At 59.0% G+C, this 19,908-nt stretch overlaps 1 protein-coding gene across 3 annotated transcripts in view; it reads right to left on the minus strand.

The window, feature by feature from the left end:
• Positions 1 to 6: 6 nt before the first annotated feature.
• LOC311428987 (E3 ubiquitin-protein ligase HUWE1-like) overlaps positions 7 to 19,908 on the minus strand; it is a 36,918-nt gene continuing 17,016 nt past the window's right edge. For all 3 annotated transcript variants that reach the window (XM_084540175.1, XM_084540174.1, XM_084540173.1), the window contains 19 exons: positions 19,693 to 19,826; positions 18,521 to 18,621; positions 18,253 to 18,438; positions 17,201 to 17,417; positions 15,836 to 15,958; positions 14,733 to 14,964; positions 13,253 to 13,483; positions 12,215 to 12,337; positions 12,039 to 12,134; positions 10,561 to 10,830; positions 10,324 to 10,476; positions 9,576 to 9,703; positions 9,405 to 9,486; positions 7,909 to 8,085; positions 7,676 to 7,814; positions 6,418 to 6,827; positions 5,007 to 5,202; positions 1,385 to 1,552; positions 7 to 134 (listed from right to left, as the gene is read on the minus strand). In XM_084540175.1, coding sequence (XP_084396301.1) covers positions 94 to 134; positions 1,385 to 1,552; positions 5,007 to 5,202; positions 6,418 to 6,827; positions 7,676 to 7,814; positions 7,909 to 8,085; positions 9,405 to 9,486; positions 9,576 to 9,703; positions 10,324 to 10,476; positions 10,561 to 10,830; positions 12,039 to 12,134; positions 12,215 to 12,337; positions 13,253 to 13,483; positions 14,733 to 14,964; positions 15,836 to 15,958; positions 17,201 to 17,417; positions 18,253 to 18,438; positions 18,521 to 18,621; positions 19,693 to 19,826 — 3,207 coding nt within the window. In that variant the 3' untranslated portion in view covers positions 7 to 93. The remainder of the gene's footprint in view (positions 135 to 1,384; positions 1,553 to 5,006; positions 5,203 to 6,417; positions 6,828 to 7,675; positions 7,815 to 7,908; positions 8,086 to 9,404; positions 9,487 to 9,575; positions 9,704 to 10,323; positions 10,477 to 10,560; positions 10,831 to 12,038; positions 12,135 to 12,214; positions 12,338 to 13,252; positions 13,484 to 14,732; positions 14,965 to 15,835; positions 15,959 to 17,200; positions 17,418 to 18,252; positions 18,439 to 18,520; positions 18,622 to 19,692; positions 19,827 to 19,908) is intronic.

The raw sequence follows: 19,908 nt of genomic DNA on the forward strand, positions 1-19,908 counted from the left end.
CGAAGCCGGCGGGGGGGTCGAAGTCGGGGGGCTGGCGGGTGAGGCTGCGGTACTGCTGGTACATGTCGTCCCCGATGTCACTCAGCAGCTGGCTCACCTCGCTGGGCGCCACCGCTTTGGGTCCCCTTTGTCCCCTATAAAAAAAAAAATTTGGGGGGTGTGGGGGGTAAGGGGTGAGGGACCCCCCCCCCCCGAGATGGCCTGGGTGTTGTGACCCCCACCCGGAGTGTCCTTGCCCTATAAACAGCCCGAATTTGCCGATTTGGGGAGGAATTTTGGGTGCCCCCCCCTCCCCCAGAATCCCCCAATTCCTCCCCAGTGCCCCCCCCCCCGAGACCCCCAGTTCATCCCCACTGCCCCCAATTCTCACCCCCCAATTCTCTCCCTCCTCACACCCCCAAATTCTCCCTTTTCTCTCCCAAATTACACCCCAATTCCCTCCCCTCTTTGCGCCCCCAAAAAATCCTCCCCAAAACTCCTCTCCCCCCTTTGCGCCCCCCAAAAAACCCCCCAAAAACCCCATTTCCCCTCCCCAAACCCCTTTTCCCTTCCCCAAAACCCCCTTTCCCCTCCCCAAACGCCCCCCCAACTCCCCCTCCTGCCCCCCAAACCCCCCCCAAATCCCCCTCCTGCCCCCCAAACCTCCCCCTACGCCCCCTAAACCCCCCAAACCCCCCAAGTCCCCCTCCTGCCCCCCAACCCCCCCCCAAATCCCCCCCAAATCCCCCTTTCCCTTCCCCTAACCCCCCCAAATCCCCTTTCCTTCCCCAAACCCCCCCCTATGCCCCCCAAACCCCCCCCCAAATCCCCCTCCCGCCCCCCAACCCCCCCAAATCCCCCTCCTGCCCCCAAACCCCCCCCATGCCCCCCAACCCCCCCCAAATCCCCCCTATGCCCCCCAAACCCCCCTCCTGCCCCCCAAACACCCCCCTATGCCCCCCAACCCCCCCCAAATCCCCCTCCTGCCCCCCAAACCCCCCCCCATGCCCCCCAAACCCCCCCAAATCCCCCTCCTGCCCCCCTAAACCCCCCCCCAAGACCCCCTATGCCCCCCCTATGCCCCCCAAATCCCCCTCCTGCCCCCCAAACCTCCCCCTACGCCCCCTAAACCCCCCCAAACCCCCCCAAGTCCCCCTCCTGCCCCCCAACCCCCCCAAATCCCCCCCAAATCCCCCTTTCCCTTCCCCTAAGCCCCCCAAACCCCCCCAAATCCCCCTCCCGCCCCCAACCCCCCCCCCAAATCCCCCTCCTGCCCCCCATCCCCCCCTAACGCCCCCTAAACCCCCCCAACCCCCCCCAAACCCCCTTTCCCTTCCCCAAACCCCCCCAAATCCCCCTCCCGCCCCCCCCAAACCCCCCAAACCCCCCAAATTTTGGGGCGCACCCTCGTCGGGGGCGTGGTAGGCGGCCAGGGCGTTGAGCATGTCGTAGATGACCTCGCGGATGGGGTCGGGGATGGGGGGCAGCGCCGCCGGCTTGGCCGCCGTGGTCTTCACCAGCTGCACCGCGTTGGGCCCCTTGATGCGCAGGTTCTCGAATTCGTCGTCGGAGGCTAAAAAAAGGGGGGAAAAAGGGGAAAAAAATCGAGGTGAGGTGATGGGGAGGGGTTATAGGGGGGGTTGGGGTGTCCCCAGGGGGTGTGGGGGGCTGGAGGTGGCAGGTTGGGGTCGTGGGAAAGGATGGGAGGCTGGGTTTGGGGCTACGGGGAGTTGTAGGATGGGCAAAATCCGGAATTTGGGGCTGCAGGGACCTAAAGGAGCCTCAAAACCCCGAATGTGGAGCTACAGGGATCTATAGGACCCTCAAAACCCCAAATTTGGAGTCACAGGGACACCCAGGAACCCCAAAATGGAGCTACAGGGATCTATAGGATCACCAAAACCCTAAATTTGGAGCTACAGGGAACTGTAGGACCAGCAAAACCCTAAATTTGGAGCCATGGGGACCTATAGGACCCTCAAAACCCCAAATCTGGAGTCACAGGGACACCCAGGAATCCCAATTTGGAGCTACAGGAACCTATAGGATCCTCAAAACCCTAAATTTGGAGCTACAGGGACCTATAGGACCCTCAAAACCCTAAATTTGGAGCCATAGGGACCCCCAGGAACCCCAAAATGGAGCCATAGGAGCCTATAGGATTCTCAAAACCCCAAATTTGGAGCTACAGGGACCCTCAAAAACCCCAATTTGTTGCTACAGGGACCTGTAGGATGCCCCAAACCCCAAATTTGGAGTCACAGGGACACCCAGAAACCCCAAAATGGAGCTACAGGGATCTATAGGATCACCAAAACCCTAAATTTGGAGCTACAGGGAACTGTAGGACCAGCAAAACCCTAAATTTGGGGCTACAGGGACCTGTAGGATCCTCAAAACCCTAAATTTAGAGCTACAGGGACCTATAAGATCCTCAAAACCCTAAATTTGGAGCTACAGGGGACCTATAGGACCCTCAAAACCCCAAATCTGGAGTCACAGGGACACCCAGGAACCCCAATTTGGAGCTACAGGAACCTATAGGATCCTCAAAACCCTAAATTTGGAGCTACAGGGACCTATAGGACCCTCAAAACCCTAAATTTGGAGCCATGGGGACCCCCAGGAACCCCAAAATGGAGCCATAGGAGCCTATAGGATTCTCAAAACCCCAAATTTGGAGCTACAGGGACCCTCAAAAACCCCAATTTGTTGCTACAGGGACCTGTAGGATGCCCAAAACCCCAAATTTGGAGTCACAGGGACACCCAGAAACCCCAAAATGGAGCTACAGGGATCTATAGGATCACCAAAACCCTAAATTTAGAGCTACAGGGAACTGTAGGATCACCAAAACCCTAAATTTGGGGCTACAGGGACCTGTAGGATCCTCAAAACCCTAAATTTAGAGCTACAGGGACCTATAAGATCCTCAAAACCCTGAATTTGGAGCTACAGAGACACCCAGGAACCCCAAAATGGAGCTACAGGGACCTATAGGATCCTCAAAACCCTAAATTTGGAGCTACAGGGACCTAAAGGAGCTTCAAAACCCCAAATGAGGAGCTACAGGGACCTATAGGACCCTCAAAACCCCAAATTTGGAGCCATGGGGACCCCCAGGAACCCCAAAATGGAGCTACAGGGACTTACAGGACCACCAAAGCCCCCAGTCTGGAGCCACGGGGACCCCCAAACCCCCTTTTCAGACCCCCAGAGCCCCCCAAACCCCCACTTTAGAGCCCCATGGGACCCCCAGAACCCCATTTTAATGCCCTAAGGACCCCCATACCCCATATTTCAGACCCCCAAGGACCCCCAAACCCCCATTTCAGACCGCCAAAACCCCAAACCCCCATTTCAGATCCCAAAACCCCATTTCAGACCCCCAAGGACCCCCAGACCCCCATTTCAGACCCCCAGGGACCCCCAAAACCCCTATTATAGACACCAGGGACCCCCAAAACCCCCTTTCAGAGCCCCAGGGACCCCAAAAATGCCTATTATGGACCCCAGGGACCCCCAAACCCCCATTTCAGACCCCCAAGGACCCCCAAACCCCCATTTCCCACCCCCAGCAACCCCCAAACCCCCCTTTTCAGACCCCCAGGGTCCCCCAAACCCCCATTTCAGACCCCCCAAACCCCCCTTTTCAGACCCCCAGGGTCCCCCAAACCTCCATTTCAGACCCCCACAACCCCTATTTCAGACCCCCAGAGCCCCCTAAACCCCCACTTTAGAGCCCCAGGGACCCCCAGAACCCCATTTTACCGCCCTAAGGACCCCCATACCCCATATTTCAGCCCCCCAGGGACCCCCAAACCCCCATTTCAGACCCCCAGGGACCCCCAAAACCTCTATTATAGACCCCAGGGACCCCCAAAACCCCCTTTCAGAGCCCCAGGGACCCCAAAAATGCCTATTATGGACCCCAGGGACCCCCAAACCCCCATTTCAGACCCCCAGAGACTCCCGAAACCCCATTTCAGACCCCCAACCCCCCATTTCAGAACCCCAGGGACCCTCAAACCCCCATTTCAGACCCCCAACCCCCATTTCAGACCCCCAGGGACCCTCAAACCCCCATTTCAGACCCCCAACCCCCCATTTCAGACCCCCAGAGACCCCCCAAACCCCCATTTCAGACCCCCAACCCCCCATTTCAGACCCCCAGGGTCCCCCAAACCCCCCATTTCAGACCCCCAGAGACCCCCAAAACATCTATTATAGACCCCAGGGACCCCCAACCCCCCATTTCAGACCCCCAGGGACCCCCAAACCCCCATTTCAGGGCCCCAGGGACCCCTAAAACCCCTATTATAGGCCCCAGGGACCCCCAAACCCCCCATTTCAGACCCCACGGACCCCCAAAACCCGTATTTCTGAACCAGAAACTCCCATGGGACCCCCAGAACCCCATTTTAACGCCCTAAGGACCCCCAAACCCCCATCTCAGATCCCCAGAGCCCCCCAAACCCCCACTTTAGAGCCCCAGGGACCCCCAGAACCCCATTTTAATGCCCTAAGGACCCCCAAAACCCCTATTATAGACCCCAGGGACCCCCAAACCCCCCATTTCAGACCCCCAGCAACCCCCAAACCCCCATTTCAGACCCCCAGAGCCCCCCAAACCCTCATTTAAGACCCCCAACCCCCCATTTCAGACCCCCAGGGACCCCCAAACCCCCATTTCAGACCCCCAAACCCCCATTGCAGACCCCCAGGGACCCCCAAACCCCCATTTCAGACCCCCAACCCCTCATTTCAGACCCCCAGAGCCCCCCAAACCCCAATTTCAGCCCCCCAAACCCCCATTTCAGACCCCCAGAGCCCCCCAAACCCCCATTTCAGCCCCCCAAACCCCCATTTCAGACCCCCAGAGCCCCCCAAACCCCCACTTTAGAGCCCCAGGGACCCCCAGAACCCCATTTTACCGCCCTAAGGACCCCCATACCCCATATTTCAGCCCCCCAAAAGCCCCCAAACCCCCCCCTTTTCCCACCCATCGGCACCCAGGGGACCCTCACCGGTGCCGGAGCCGCGCGGGGCGGGCAGGGCGATGCGGATGCAGCCGGTGGCCACCTCGGTGAAGACGTGGGGGCTGCGGCAGGCGGCCGGCCCCAAAACCCGCAGGATGTAGTTGACCTCGCGCGACCCCAAACTGCCCGAAACCACCCCCGAGGTGGTGCTGCCGGCCCCGCTGGTGGCCGCCGAGCGCACGACCTGGGGGGGGGACACCCGGGATGGGTGGGGGGACACCGGGGTGAGGGTCTCGCCCCCCCCCCCCCCGCCGTGGTCCCAAAGCTTTGGGTCCTCCACAATGGGATCCTTGGGGACCTAAAGTCCCCCAGACCCCGCTATCCCCTATATTTCTGTGACCCTGATGGCCCCAAATCCTCCTGTCCCTCATGCCCTGTCCCCAAACAGCCATGTCCCCCACCCCCCTGTCCCTAAATGTCCCCATCCCCCTTCCCCTACTCCCCAAACGACCCCCACATCCCCCATTCCCTCATCCCAATACCCCCAGTCCCCTATCCTCTCGTCCCCAATACCCCCCAGCCCCCCATAACCCCCCTACCCCTGTCCCCAACACCCCCCAGACCCCCCTATCCCTCATTCCCTCATCCCCAATAGCCCCCCCAGCCCCCCATATCCCCCATCCCCTCACCCCAATACCCCCATATCCCCCATCCCCTTGCCCCCAATGCCCCCTAGCCCCCCCCAGTCCCCCCTAACCCCCAACCCCTCATCCCCAATACTTCTCTAGACCCCCATAACCCCCATCCCCTCATCCCAATACCCCCTAAACCCCCATAACCCCAATCCCCTTGTCCCCAACACCCCCTAGACCCCATCCCCTTACCCCAATACCCCCCCTATCCCCCCGTAACCCCCATCCCCTCATCCCAACACCCCCCTATCCCCCCATAACCCCCATCCCCTCATCCCAATACCCCCCTAAACCCCCACAACCCCCATCCCCTTGTCCCCAACACCCCCAATACCCCCCCAACCCCCATCCCCTTGCCCCCAATACCCCCCTAGACCCCCATAACCCCCATCCCCTCACCCCAATACCCCCATACCCCCCATCCCCTCACCCCAATACCCCCCTAGACCCCCTCTAACCCCCATCCCCTCACCCCAACACCCCCCTAGACCCCCAATACCCCCCCTAACCCCCATCCCCTCACCCCAATACCCCCCTAGACCCCCAATACCCCCCCTAACCCCCATCCCCTCACCCCAACACCCCCCTATCCCCCCATAACCCCCACCCCTCACCCCAATACCCCCCCAACCCCCATCCCCTCACCCCAACACCCCCCTAAACCCCTCATAACCCCCATCCCCTCACCCCAACACCCCCCTCTCCCCCCATAACCCCCACCCCTCACCCCCCCACCACCCCCCTTGCTCATTTCACCCCCCCCAAACCTTCTCCATGGTGTGCCTCAGGGTGCAGGGATCCTCGATGATGTGCCGAAAGAGCAGGGTGACCAACGGGGTGAACCCGGTGAACCCGGAGCTCTGCGTCAACCCCAAAATGGTTCGGGTGCTGCGCAGCTCGGCGAAGAGCAGGGCGTGCTTGTGGTGCCGGGTGAGGCGCAGGCAGAGGCGCAGGGTGGCGTGGAGGGTATCGGGGTCCACGGGGACCCCCAACATGCTGACGCAAGCCCTAAGCACCGCTGGCACCGCTTCTTCTGCCAGACCCCGCACCGGAGCCTCCGTCGCATCCGAAGCGTCCGAGGTCGTCGTCGTCGTCGTCGTCGCTGCTGCATCCGCTGAGGGATCTGATGGTGCTGGGGTGGGCTCCGGGGATGCTTCGTCCTCTGTTGGGGGGGGTTCTGGAAAAAGGGGGGGGGGTAAAGGGGTTGTGGGGTTACCCTTGGTAAGGTTGGGGTCACCCTCGGTATGGTGGTGAGCCCCCCAGTAAGGTGGTGACCCCCCATAAAGTGGTGAGCCCCCCCAGTGCCCCCTGTGCGCCCCAAATCCTGTACCCTACCTGCATGCAGGGGGGGGTAGGAGGGGGGTCTCGCTCTTGGACCCCTCCCCCAAAAAGCTGGGACCCCTCCTCCAAGAAACCTGGGATTCCCCTCCCCCAAAACCTGGGACCCCCCTCCCCAAAAACCCAGGATACCCCAAAAAACCTGGGATTCCCCTTCCCCAAAAACCTGGGACCCTCCTCCCCAAAAAACCTGGGATTCCCCCTTACCCAAAAACCTGGGACACCCCAAAAAACCTGGGATTCCCCTCCCTGAAAACCCGGGACCCCCCTCCCCAAAAACCCAGGACACCCCAAAAAACCTGAGATTCCCCTCCCCCAAAACCTAGGACCCCCAAAAAAACCTGGGATTCCCCTCCCAAAAACCAGGGACCCCCCCCCAAATACAGATCTCTTCTCCCTCCCCCCAAAAAACCTCTAAATCCTCCCCCAGCCCCATGTCCCCCCTCCATATACCCCCCCCAATAACCTGGGACCCCCCCCAATAATCTAGGACCCCCCCCAATAACCTAGGACCCCCCCCTTCCTAAACCCACCCCCCCATCCTCCAACGCCCCCCCCAAACCCCTTTACACCCCACTCCCACCCCCTTACCCCACCCCGCCAAGCCCCAAACGCCCCCAAACCCCCCCCCTAATCCCCTCCCACGCCCCCCCCCTCAAATTGTGCCCCCCCCCACGCCCCCCCTACCCCCTCCAGGCTCCTCCTTGGCCCGTCCGGGGGTCTCCTCGGCCGCCCGTTCGCTCTCAGCCCCCCCACCTTTCCCCCCCCGGGGGGCTCGAAGCAACGTCAGCATCACCGGCCGCCGATTCCCCGTCTCCTCGTTCACCTTTTCGGGGAGAGCGGGAGGGCGAAACGTTAACCGGGGAGGGGGCCACGACACCCCGAGGGGTCTCGGGACCCTCTCCCAGTGCTCCCAGTACCTGAACCATGGTGGTAAACTGGACGGTGTAGCGGCGGCGGCCGGCGGTGAAGCGGACGCTGGTTTCGCCGGCGCGCCAGGCGGCGTCGATGGTGCTGTTGTTGCTGGCGCTGTAGCTGCACCAGCGCCCGGAGCGGTCGTCGAACCAGCGCCAGTTGTTGCCGTTGGCTTGTAGGTACTGGGGGGGGGGCCACAAAAAAAAATATTAAAATAATCAGGGGGGGCACGCTAGGGATCGGGGGAGATGCGAGGAGGAAAAGGGGACGCGGTAAGGGTGGCCCCGTGGGGGTATGGAGGGTGCTGGGCGCATAAAATGGGTGCTGGAGGGGTCGTGGCCCCCCCCCCCAGTGGATGTTGTACCCCCCCCGTGATGCTAAATCCTCCCCCCAAGTGTTATGTGGGGCCCCCCAGGGGTGGGTCCCACGCTTCAGGACTCCTTGTCCCCAAAAAGAGGACCCCCACGGTCCCCCCCAGCCCCATATCCCTGCTCCCAAAGCCCATATCCCCCCCCCCAGACACATATTCCCCCCCCCCAAATAATCATATCCCCCCAAACTTCCCTGATCCCCTCCCAAAATATATCACCCCCAAAGCCCATACTACTTATATCCCCCCAAATCCCCCCAAATCCTTTATAACCCCCTCAAAATCCCTCCTATCTCCCCAAAATCCCTTATATACCCCCCAAAATCCCTTATATACCCCCAAATCTCTTATATGCCCCCTAAAATCCCTTATACACCCCCTAAAATCCCTTATATACCCCTAAATCTCTTATATCCCCCCTAAAATCCTTCATATCCCCTCTAAAATCCCTTATATACCCCCCCAAAATCCTTTATATCCCCCCAAAATTGCTTATATACCCCTAAATCTCTTATATCCCCTCTAAAATCCCTTATACACCCCCCCAAATCCCTCATATCCCCCCCAAAATCCCTTATATACTCCTAAATCCTTTATATCCCCCCTAAAACCCCTTACAACCCCCCAAATCCTTTATATCCCCTCTAAAATCCCTTATACACCCCCCAAATCTTTCATATCCCCATAAAATCCCTTATACATCCCCCCAAATCCCTCATATCCCCCCCAAAATTTCTTATATACCCCTAAATCTCTTACATCCCCTCTAAAATCCCTTATATCCCCCCCAAAATTCCTTATATACCCCTAAATCTCTTATATCCCTTCTAAAATCCCTTATACACCCCCTCAAATCCCTTACACACCCCCAAGTCCTTTATATCCGCCCCCAAAAACCCTTACACTGCCCCAAAATCCTTTATATTTCCCCTAAAACCCCTTACACCCCCCCCAAAATCCTTCATACCCCCCCTAAAACTAAATCTCCGCATCCCCCCGCTAGAACAAAAGCCCCACATTGTCCCACACCGCCCCCCCCATAAAAATAAAAGCCCCAAATCCCTCCCCAGGGCCTTGCATTCCCACGTAGCCCCCCCCCAACACCGTGTGGCCCCCCCGGGACGCCCCCACCTTATTCATCTGCGCCCTGCGCTTGGAGGACACGGCCGTCTTCTCGTAGAAGTCGATGAGCAGCAGGACGGGGGTGATCCACCTTGGGGGGGGGACACACGCAGAAAGGAGGTTGAGGGGGGGGCACCGAGGGATTTGGGGGGGTCCAGGGAGGTGTGGGGGGGTCCTTACTTGGGGGTCTGCACCTCCTTGTGCTCCTTGGCAGCTTGCAGGCAGGGCTGCACCACCTCCAGCAGCTTGATGAGGACGTCCAGCACGCAGCTCGACTCCACCACGCGGGCGCACGGCAGCTTCAGCTCCTGTATGGGTCAAGGGGGGGGCACCAGGCATTGGGGACACCCCCCTCCAAAACCTACAATCCCTTTTCACTCCAAAAACACCAAATTTGGGTTCATAAAGCTGGATTTTAGAACTTTGGGAAGACGCCACCAATGTTGACGCAACGCATTTTGCGACATCCTAACGTGCGTGGCACCTTCAGCTCCTGCACAGGTCAAGGGGGGGGCACCAGGTGTTGGGGACACCCCCCTCCAAAACCTACAATCCCTTTTTCCCCCAAAAAACACCAGATTTGGGTTCATAAAGCTGGATTTTAGGGCTTTGGGAAGATGCCGCCAACGTTGACGCAACGCGTTGCGCGTCATCATAACGCTCACGGCAACTTCAGCTCCTGCACAGGTCAAGGGGGGGCACCACGTGTTGGGGACACCCCCCTCCAAAACCTACAATCCCTTTTCACCCCAAAAACACCAGGTTTGGGTTCATAAAGCTGGATTTTAAAGCTTTGGGAAGACGCTGCCAACATTGACCCAACGGTTGAGCGCTCGCAACGCGCCGCGCGTCATCCCAACGCCCCAAAAAACGCCGGGAGACCCCAAAACGCACTTCCCCACCCCAAAAAAAATAAAAAAAGACTCACCTCGAAGAGCAGCGTGAGGAGCAGGATGCGGGTGGCCAGGTTGGAGGCCTGGGGCAGCGTGGCCATCTGGCTGATCCACTCCGACACCGTCTTGGTGTCGCTGGTGGTGAGCGGCAGCGCCGCCTTGATGAGGACGTCGGCGGCTTCCCACACCTCCAAAATTCAACCGGGGTTGGGGAGAGGAGCCGGAGGGGCATCACCGAGCTCCTTTAATTTTTTTTTTAAATTTTTTTTTACCTGTTTGACCACCTGCTTGAGGATGGAGTCGCGGTAGGCGGCCCCGTTGCGCTTGACCGCCGTCATGATGAGGTCGCAGACGCGGTAGACGGTGTCGGGGAGCTCGTCGAGGAGCTGGGAGCAGCCGGGCAGCATGGTGTCGGTGAAGGCCAGCAGCTCGGCGGGTTCCAGGGGCTCGGCCCCCTCGAATTTTTCCAGGCACTTGGCCTCCTCTTCCTCCTGGCGCTCGCGGGCGCGCCGCTCCTCTTCCTCCTTGCGGCAGGCGGCCTCCTGCGGTGGAAGGGGAGGCGAAGGGGTGAGAGGTGGGGAGGGGAATTTGGGGGGTGGGGGGGGGGTGGGGAGGGAAAATGGGGGGTGTTGGGGGAGGTGGGGGGAAAAATTGGGGGTTATTGGGGGAGGTGGGGGTGAAAAATGGGGGTTATTGGGGGAGGTGGGGGTGTGGGGAGGGAAAATGGGGGGTGTTGGGGGAGGTGGGGGTGAAAAATGGGGGTTATTGGGGGAGGTGGGGGTGTGGGGATGAAAAATGGGGGGGTATTTGGGGAGGTGGGGGTGAAAATTGGGGATTATTGGGGGAGGTGGGGGCATGGGGAGGGAAATGGGGGTTATTGGGGGAGGTGGGGGTGTGGGAATGAAAAATGGGGGGCATGGGGAGGAAAAATGGGGGTTATTGGGGGAGGTGGGGGTGTGGGGAGGGAAAATGGGGGGTTATTGGGGGAGGTGGGGGCAAAAAATGGGGGTTATTGGGGGAGGTGGGGGCAAAAATTGGGGGTTATTGGGGGAGGTGGGGGTGTGGGGATGGAAAATGGGGGTTATTGGGGGAGGTGGGGGTGAAAAATGGGGGTTATTGGGGGAGGTGGGGGCGTGGGGAGGGAAAATTGGGGTTATTGGGGGAGGTGGGGGTGTGGGGAGGGAAATGGGGGTTATTGGGGGAGGTGAGGGCAAAAAATTGGGGTTATTGGGGGAGGTGGGGGTGTGGGAATGAAAAATGGGGGGAGTAGGGACGAAAAATGGGGGTTATTGGGGGAGGTGGGGGCGTGGGGAGGGAAAATGGGGGTTATTAGGGGAGGTGGGGACAAATGGGGCAAATGGGGCAAAATGGGGACAAATGGGGCAAGTTGGTGATGTGGGGACACAAAACGGGGACATATGGGGCAAATTGGGGATGTGGGGACACAAAATAGGGATTTATAGGGCAAGTTGGGGATGTGGGAGCACAAAACAGGGACATATGGGGCAAGATGGGGATGTAGGGTCACAAAACGGGGACAAATGGGGCAAACTGGGGATTTTGGGACACAAAATAGGGATTTAGGACCCGAGACCGGGATGGGGGGGACAAGATAACGACACAGGGCTGCAAAATGGGGACGTGGGGACACGAAAGAGGGATGCGAGGGGCAAAATGGGGGTGCTGGGGGGGGGGAAATGGCACCGTGGGGCTCCCACCCCAAAGATTGGGGGGTCTTTGGCCCCATTACCTCGGGGGATTCGGCCCGCTGGTCCATGGGGATGTCCTGGCCCAGGGACATGGCGATGGCGCGCATCATCTGGTCCTCCTCCGACATGCTGAGGTCCTGGGGGGGACAAGGGGGGGTCGTGAGGGGTTGGGGGGGGTCTGGGACATTTTTTGGGGGGTGTCACGCCCCGTCCTTACCCGCACGACGCCCCCCATGAGGGGAGGGGGGTGGGTGAGGAGATATTCGGTCGCTTGCTCCATGGTGTTGGTGTTGAGCAGCGCCTCCATGGCGTGTTCCCGGGAGAAGCCCATGTCCATCAGCTGGGGGAGAGGGGGAAAAAGGGCAAAAAAGCCCCTTTTTTGTTTTTGTTTTTGTTTTTTGGGAAAAAGGGGCTTTGGGGGGAAAAAGAGAAAAAGGCTTTTTGGGGAAAAAAGGAAAAAGAGGCTCCAGGGGAAAAAGAAAAAGGGTTTTTTGGGGAAAAAGGGTTTTTTGGGGGAAAAAGGAAAAAGGGCTTTTTAGGGGAAAAATGAAAATAGCTTTTCGGGGAAAAGAGAAAAGGTTTTTTGGGGAAAATGGAAAAGTTTTTTTGGGGGAAAAAGTGTTTTTTTTTTTTGGAAAAAGGGTTTTTTGGGGAAAAGGGAAAAGGTTTTTTTGAGGGAAAAAGGAAAAGTTTTTTTTGGGGAAAGAGGAAAAAGGGTTTTTTGGGGGAAAAGAGGAAAAAGGGTTTTTTGGGGGAAAAAGAAAAAGGGCTTTTTGGGGGAAAGGAAAAAGGGCTTTTTGGGGGAAAAAGAAAAAGGGCTTTTTGGGGGAAAAAGAAAAAGGGCTTTTTGGGGGAAAAAGAAAAAGGGCTTTTTGGGGGAAAGGAAAAAGGGCTTTTTGGGGGGAAAAGGAAAAAGGGCTTTTTGGGGGGGAAAAGGAAAAAGGGCTTTTTGGGGAAAAGGGAAAATGATTTTTTGGGGGAAAAGTTTTTTTGGGGGATAAAGGAAAAATGTTTTTTTGGGGGAAAAGGGAAAAGTTTTTTTTGGGGAAAAGGGAAAAAGTTTTTTTTTGGGAAAAGGAAAAAGCTTTTTTTTTTTTTTTTTTTGGGGGGAAAAGGGTTTTTTGGGGAAAAGGGAAAAGGGTTTTTTGGGGAAAAGGGAAAAGGGTTTTTTTTGGGGAAAAGGGAAAAGGGTTTTTTTTGGGGAAAAGGGTCGTGGCCACCCCAATTCTTCCCCCCCCAGTTTTCGGGCTCCCACCTGCTGCAGCTGCTGCTGGTTGACCTGCGGCTCGCGGCGGGGGCCCCCTTCCTCGCCCCCCGCCTCGTCCTCGCCCCGCGGCCCCTCGCGCTCGCGGCCCAGGCGCTCGCGGATGAGGGGCTCCCCGCGCAGGATGTGGCACAGGATGGCCAGCATCGACTCGGCCATGCGGCCCCCGTACACCTTCAGCGGCCGCCGGTTCCACAGCTGCTTGATGCAGGTGAAGGCTGCCTGGAAAAGGGGGGAAAAACGACAAAAAGAAGGGGTTAAAGGGGGGGAAAGGGGGGTTATTGGGGGGTTATTGGGGGGTTATTGGGGGGTTATTGGGGGGTTATTGGGGGGTTATTGGGGGGTTATTGGGGGGTTATTGGGGGGTTATTGGGGGTGAAAGGGGGTGAAAGGGGGTGAAAGGGGGTGAAAGGGGGTGAAAGGGGGTGAAAGGGGGTGAAAGGGGGTGAAAGGGGGTGAAAGGGGGTGAAAGGGGGTGAAAGGGGGTGAAAGGGGGTGAAAGGGGGTGAAAGGGGGTGAAAGGGGGTGAAAGGGGGTGAAAGGGGGTGAAAGGGGGTGAAAGGGGGGGCTAGGGGGGTTAAAAGGGGTTAAAGGGGGTTATTGGGGGGTAAATAGGGGGTTATTGGGGGGTTATTAGGGGGTGAAGGGGGTTAAAGGGGGGTTATTGGGGAGTTAAAGGGGGTAAAAGGGGTTATTAGGGGTTGAAAGGGGGGTTATTAGGGGTTAAAAGGGGTTAAAGGGGGTTATTGGGGGGTAAATAGGGGGTTATTGGGGGGTTATTAGGGGGTGAAGGGGGTTAAAGGGGGGTTATTGGGGAGTTAAAGGGGGTAAAAGGGGTTATTAGGGGTTGAAAGGGGGGTTATTAGGGGTTAAAGGGGGTTAAAGAGGGTTAAAAAGGGGGTTGAAACGGGTTAAAAGGGGGTTAAAGGGGGTTAAAGGGGTTAAAAGGGGGGTTAAAAGGGGTTAAAGGGAGTTAAGGGGGGTTAAAAGGGGGTTAAAAGGGGGTTATTATGGGTTGAAAGGGGTTAAAAGGGGGGTTAAAGGGGTTAAAAGGGGGGTTATTAGGGGTTGAAAGGGGTTGAAGGGAGGTTAAGGGGGGTTAAAAGGGGTTAAAAGGGGGCTAAAGGGGGTTAAGGGGGGTTAAAAGGGGGGTTAAAGGGGGTTAAAGGGGATTAAAAGGGGGTTATTAGGGGTTAAAGGGGGTTAAAGGGGGGTTAAAAGGGGGTTAAAGGGGGCTGGGGGGGACACCAACCTCTATAGGTCCCCCCAAAACGTCTGTGGGGCACCCCTAAATCCCCATGGGGCCCCCCAAACCTCCTCAGGGTGCCCCAAAACCTACACGGGGAACCACCAACCCCTACAGCTCCCCCCCCAAATCACCCCGGGGAATCCCAAATCGCCCCGGGGAATCCCAAATCACCACAAATCCCCCCAAAAAACCTCCCGGGGGCCCCCCAAAACTTCTCCAGACCTTTTGGGTGACGACGAGGAAGCGCAGGGCGCTGAAATGGGGCTGGCCGTGGCCGGGGGCTTTGGCGGGGAGGGCGTGGGGGGACTCGAGCACGGTGCTGGGGTTGACCATTTTCTCCACCAGCATCAGCCACGCGTCCAGGAACTCCCCGGTGCCGTCGGGGAGCTCGGGGTGCTCCAGCCCCTCGGCCACCGGCACCTTGCCCCCCATGGAGAGAGCCCAGTTGAAGGTCCTGGGGGGAGAAAAAAGGGGGTTAAGAGGGGGAGAAGAAAAAAGGGGGGAGAAAAAAGGGGGAGAAAAATAAAAGGGGGAGAAAAAAAGAAAAAAAGAGAGAAAAAAAAAAGGGGGAGAAGGAAAAAAAAGGGGGAGAAAGAAAGAAAAACGGGGAGAAAGAAAAAAAAAGGGGGAGGAAAAAAAAGGGGGAGAAAAGAAAGGGGGAGAAAGGAAAGAAAAAGGGGGAGGAAAAGAAAAAGGGGGAGAAAGAAAGAAAAAGGGGGAGAAAAGAAAGAAAAAGGGGGAGAAAAGAAAGAAAAAGGGGGAGGAAAGAAAGAAAAAGGGGGAGGAAAGAAAGAAAAAGGGGGAGGAAAGAAAGAAAAAGGGGGAGGAAAGAAAGAAAAAGGGGGAGGAAAGAAAGAAAAAGGGGGAGAAAAGAAAGAAAAAGGGGGAGAAAAGAAAGAAAAAGGGGGAGAAAAGAAAGAAAAAGGGGGAGAAAAGAAAGAAAAAGGGGGAGAAAAGAAAGAAAAAGGGGGAGAAAAGAAAGAAAAAGGGGGAGAAAAGAAAGAAAAAGGGGGAGAAAAGAAAGAAAAAGGGGGAGAAAAGAAAGAAAAAGGGGGAGAAAAGAAAGAAAAAGGGGGAGAAAAGAAAGAAAAAGGGGGAGAAAAGAAAGAAAAAGGGGGAGAAAAGAAAGAAAAAGGGGGAGAAAAGAAAGAAAAAGGGGGAGAAAAGAAAGAAAAAGGGGGAGAAAAGAAAGAAAAAGGGGGAGAAAAGAAAAAGGGGGAGAAGGGGGAGTCGTGGAGACCTTACCTTGAAATAAAGGATTTTTTGGGGGGATTTGGGGGGATTTTTTGGGGAGATTTGGGGGGATTTAAGGGGGGGGGGCTTACTCGAAGAGGGCGTTGTGGCCGCCGGAGCAGAGGAATTTCTGCAGCATGAGGTGGTACGGGAACTTGCGCTCGTCGAACAGCATCGGGGACGTGAAGCCCACCGAGCAGATGAAGAAGGTCAGCCTGGGGGCGGGGCCAGAGGGTGAGGCCACGCCCACACAGCCCTTGGACACGCCCACAACCCATTGGTCATGCCCCCTTTGGCCACACCCCCATTGACCACGCCCCATCCCATTGGATGGGGGTTGAGTTGAGAGCCATCCCTTGGTGCTAGGGGGAGCAGTGTGAAGCTCCACCCCCTCGCTGGCCCCGCCCACAAGCCTGATGGCTCCGCCCCCAAGCCTACATTGACCCCTCCCCTTTATAGACCCAAGCCACGCCCCTTCTGTTGACCCCGCCCACTAAAGACCCGCCCCTTCCCATTGACTCCACCCCTTCCACCAGCCCAACCCTTCCTTGACCCCGCCCCTCCCCAACCCCACCCACTCAAGCCCCGCCCCTTCCACTAACCCCACCCACCCAAGCCACACCCCTTCCACTGACTCCACCCCATCAAGCCCCGCCCCTTCCCATTGACTCCACACCTTCAACCAACCCAACGCTCAACCCTTCCCTTGACCCCACCCCTCCCCAACCCCACCCACCCAAGCCCCACCCCTTCCATTGACCACCCCCACTGAAGCCCCACCCCTTTCACTGACCACACCCACTCAAGCCACGCCCCTTCCCATTGACTCCACCCCTTCCACCTACGCAACCCCAACCTCAACCCTTCCCTTGACCCCACCCCTCCCCAACCCCACCCACCCAAGCCCCACCCCTTCCATTGACCACTCCCACTGAAGCCCCACCCCTTTCACTGACCACACCCACTCAAGCCACGCCCCTTCCCATTGACTCCACCCCTTCCACCTACCCCATTCCCCCAAGCTCAACCCTTCCCTTGACCCCACCCCTCCCCAACCCCACCCACTCAAGCCCCACCCCTTCCATTGACCACTCCCACTGAAGCCCCACCCCTTTCACTGACCCCACCCACTCAAGCCCCGCCCCTTCCTACTGACCACACCCCTTCCACCTACCCAACCCCACCCCAAGCTCAACCCTTCCCTTGACCCCACCCCTCCCCAACCCCACCCACTCAAGCCCCACCCCTTCCATTGACCCCACCCACTAAAGCCACACCCCTTCCACTGACTCCACCCCATCAAGCCCCACCCCTTCCCATTGACTCCACCCCTTCCACCTACCCCATTCCCCCAAACCCAACCCTTCCCTTGACCCCACCCCTCCCCAACCCCACCCACCCAAACCCCGCCCCTCCCACTGACCCCACCCATCCAAGCCCCGCCCCCTGCGGCTCACCGGAAGCGGGGGGTGGGGGTGTAGGGGGGCGGCTGCCAGCTCAGCCCCTTGGTCAGCAGCTTGGTGAGGGCGGAGGCGGTGGCGCGGGCGGCGGGCGTGGGGGCGGGCGCGGCGCTGGCGGCGTGGTGGCTGCGGCGCTGCCGCACCGGGGAGCCCACGCACAGCTTCACCAGCAGCCCAAAAAGCTCCGCCAGAGCCCGGCCCAGCCGCGACGAGGCTGGGGGGCAAGGGGGAGACACGGTTGCGTTGGATGGGGGGGGGGTCCCGTCCGCACCCCGAAACCTAAGGGTGCACCCCGAGGGATCCGCTCGACCCCAAATCCACCCACGGTGAGTCCCTGTTGGCCTCCGTTGAGTTGGAACCCAAAATTTGGGCTCCCCCCTTCAGTTTTGGGAACCCCAAAGTCTCCTCTCCATCCCAAACCCACCCATGGTGAGTCCCTGTTGGTCTCCGTTGAGCTGTAACCCAAAATTTGGGCTCCTTCCTTGCATTTTTTGGGATCCCAGCGTCTCCTCTCCACCCCAAACCCACCTACGGTGAGTCCCTGTTGGCCTCCGTTGAGTTGTACCCCAAAATTTGGGCTCCCCCCTTCAGTTTTGGGGACCCCAGGGTCTCCTCTCCATCCCAAACCCGTCTATAGTGAGCCATCGTTGACCTCCATTGAGTTGCACCCCAAAATCTGAGCTCCCCCCTTCAGTTTTGGGGACCCCAGGGTCTCCTCTCCACCCCAAACACCCCCCTGGTGAGCCCCTATTGACCTCCATTGAGCTGTACCCCAAAATCTGGGCTCCCTCCTTACATTTTTGGGGATCCCACCCCATTTTGGGGACCCCCACTCTCTCCTTCCCCCCCTCCCCATAACAGGGGACACCCCAATGCCCCCCCCCCCCACCGTGAGACCCCAAAAATCCCCCCCTCCCCTCTGTGCCCCCAAAACCTCCCACTATAGGACCGCAGTCACCTCCCCTTAACATCAGGGCCCTCCCCTTAACATTAGGGCCCCCCCTTGATTTCGGGGACCCCCCCCATCGATTTCGGGGACCCCCCCTCACCCGACAGGAGGGGCTTGATCTGCTTGATGCGTGCGGCCATGGCCGGGGTGATTTTGGCTTTGCTTTTAGGGTCGGCGGCGCTGGGCTCGTCCGTCTCCATGGGGGCCAGCGCCTCGCTGTCCAACCCCATCCCCTCCAGCAGCCCCTGGGCGGGGGGCTCGGGGCCCGGCCCCTCGGCTTCTCCTTCTGGAAAAAAGGGGTTTAGAAAGGTTTGGGACCCCCCCCATAAAGGGTGGGGGTCTCTAAGCACCCCCCCCGGGTCGCTTACCCGCTCGTTTGCCCCCCTGGGGGGGGCTGGGGGCCGCCTTTTCCTCTTTTGGGACCAGTTTCTGCATGTCGGCCTGCCCGAATTCGCAGCCGGGGGGGAGGCTAAAAAAAAAAAATTTGGGGGGTGGGGGGGTCAGTGGGGTGCCCCCCAGCAAAGGGGGGGCCCCCCCAGATTTGGGGTGTCCCCCCCCTGTTTGGTGGGGGGGACCCGCAGAGCTGGAGCACCCAGGAAGGAAGCCCAAAAGGTGTGGGGGGGGATATTTTAAAGGGGGGGTCTTCACCCACCCCCCCACCCCGAACCCCTCCTGGGTGCCCCCTGACCCCCCAAAATACCCCCCAGACCCCTCCCCGGTGCCCCCTGTGCCCCCAAAACACCCCCAGATCCCTTCTGGGTACCCCCCTGCCCCCCAAAACCCCTCCTGGGTGCCCCCTGCCCCCCAAAACACCCCCCAGACCCCTTCTGGGTGCCCCCTGATCCCCCAAACCCTTTCTGAGTACCCCCTGCTCCCCCAAAACACCCCCCAGACCCCTCCTGGGTGTCCCCTGGCCCCCCAAAACCCCCCCATGACCCCTCCTGGGTGCCCCCTGTCCCCCCAAAACCCCTCCTGGGTGGCCCCTGTCCCCCCAAAACCCCTCCTGGGTGCCCCCTGTCCCCCCAAAACCCCTCCTGGGTGACCCCTGCCCTCCAAAACCCCTCCTGGGTGCCCCCTGACACCCCCAAAACCCCCCCTAAACCCCTCCTGGGTACCCCCTGTCTCCCCGTAACACCCCCAAACCCCTCCTGGGTGCCCCCAGGCCCCCCAAAACCCCCCCAAAACCCCTCCTGGGTGCCCCCTGCTCCCCCAAAATCCCTCCTGGGTGGCCCCTGTCCCCCCAAAACCCCTCCTGGGTGCCCCCTGTCCCCCCAAAACCCCTCCTGGGTGCCCCCTGACCCCCAAAATCCCTCCTGGGTACATCCTGTGCCCCCAAAACACCCCCCAGACCCCTCCTGGGTGCCTCCTGCTCCCCCAAAACCCCTCCTGGATGGCCCCTGTCCCCCCAAAACCCCTCCTGGGTGCTCCCTGTCCCCCCAAAACCCCTCCTGGGTGCCCCCAGTCCCCCCATAACACCCCCCAAACCCCTCCTGGGTGCCCCCTGCCCCCCCAGCCCCCTCCCGGGTGCCCCCCCCCTCACCTATTTGGGGTGCAGAGGGACAGCAGCACGGTGCTCTCCCACACCAGCGAGCAGTAGAGCTGGCTCAGCTTCCCCAGCACGCTCAGCCCCAGCTGCGAGCCCCACTGGTTCACCGAGATGGCCCGGATCTCGCTCTGAAAAAGAGAGGAAAAAAAAAAAAAAATTAAAAAAAAATACGGAATAGCTGCCGGCGCGCACCCAAAACTCCCCTTTTTC

Source organism: Aythya ferina, assembly GCF_964211825.1.
Source record: "Aythya ferina genome assembly, contig: HAP1_SCAFFOLD_231, whole genome shotgun sequence".
NCBI classification, from domain to species: Eukaryota; Metazoa; Chordata; class Aves; order Anseriformes; family Anatidae; genus Aythya; species Aythya ferina.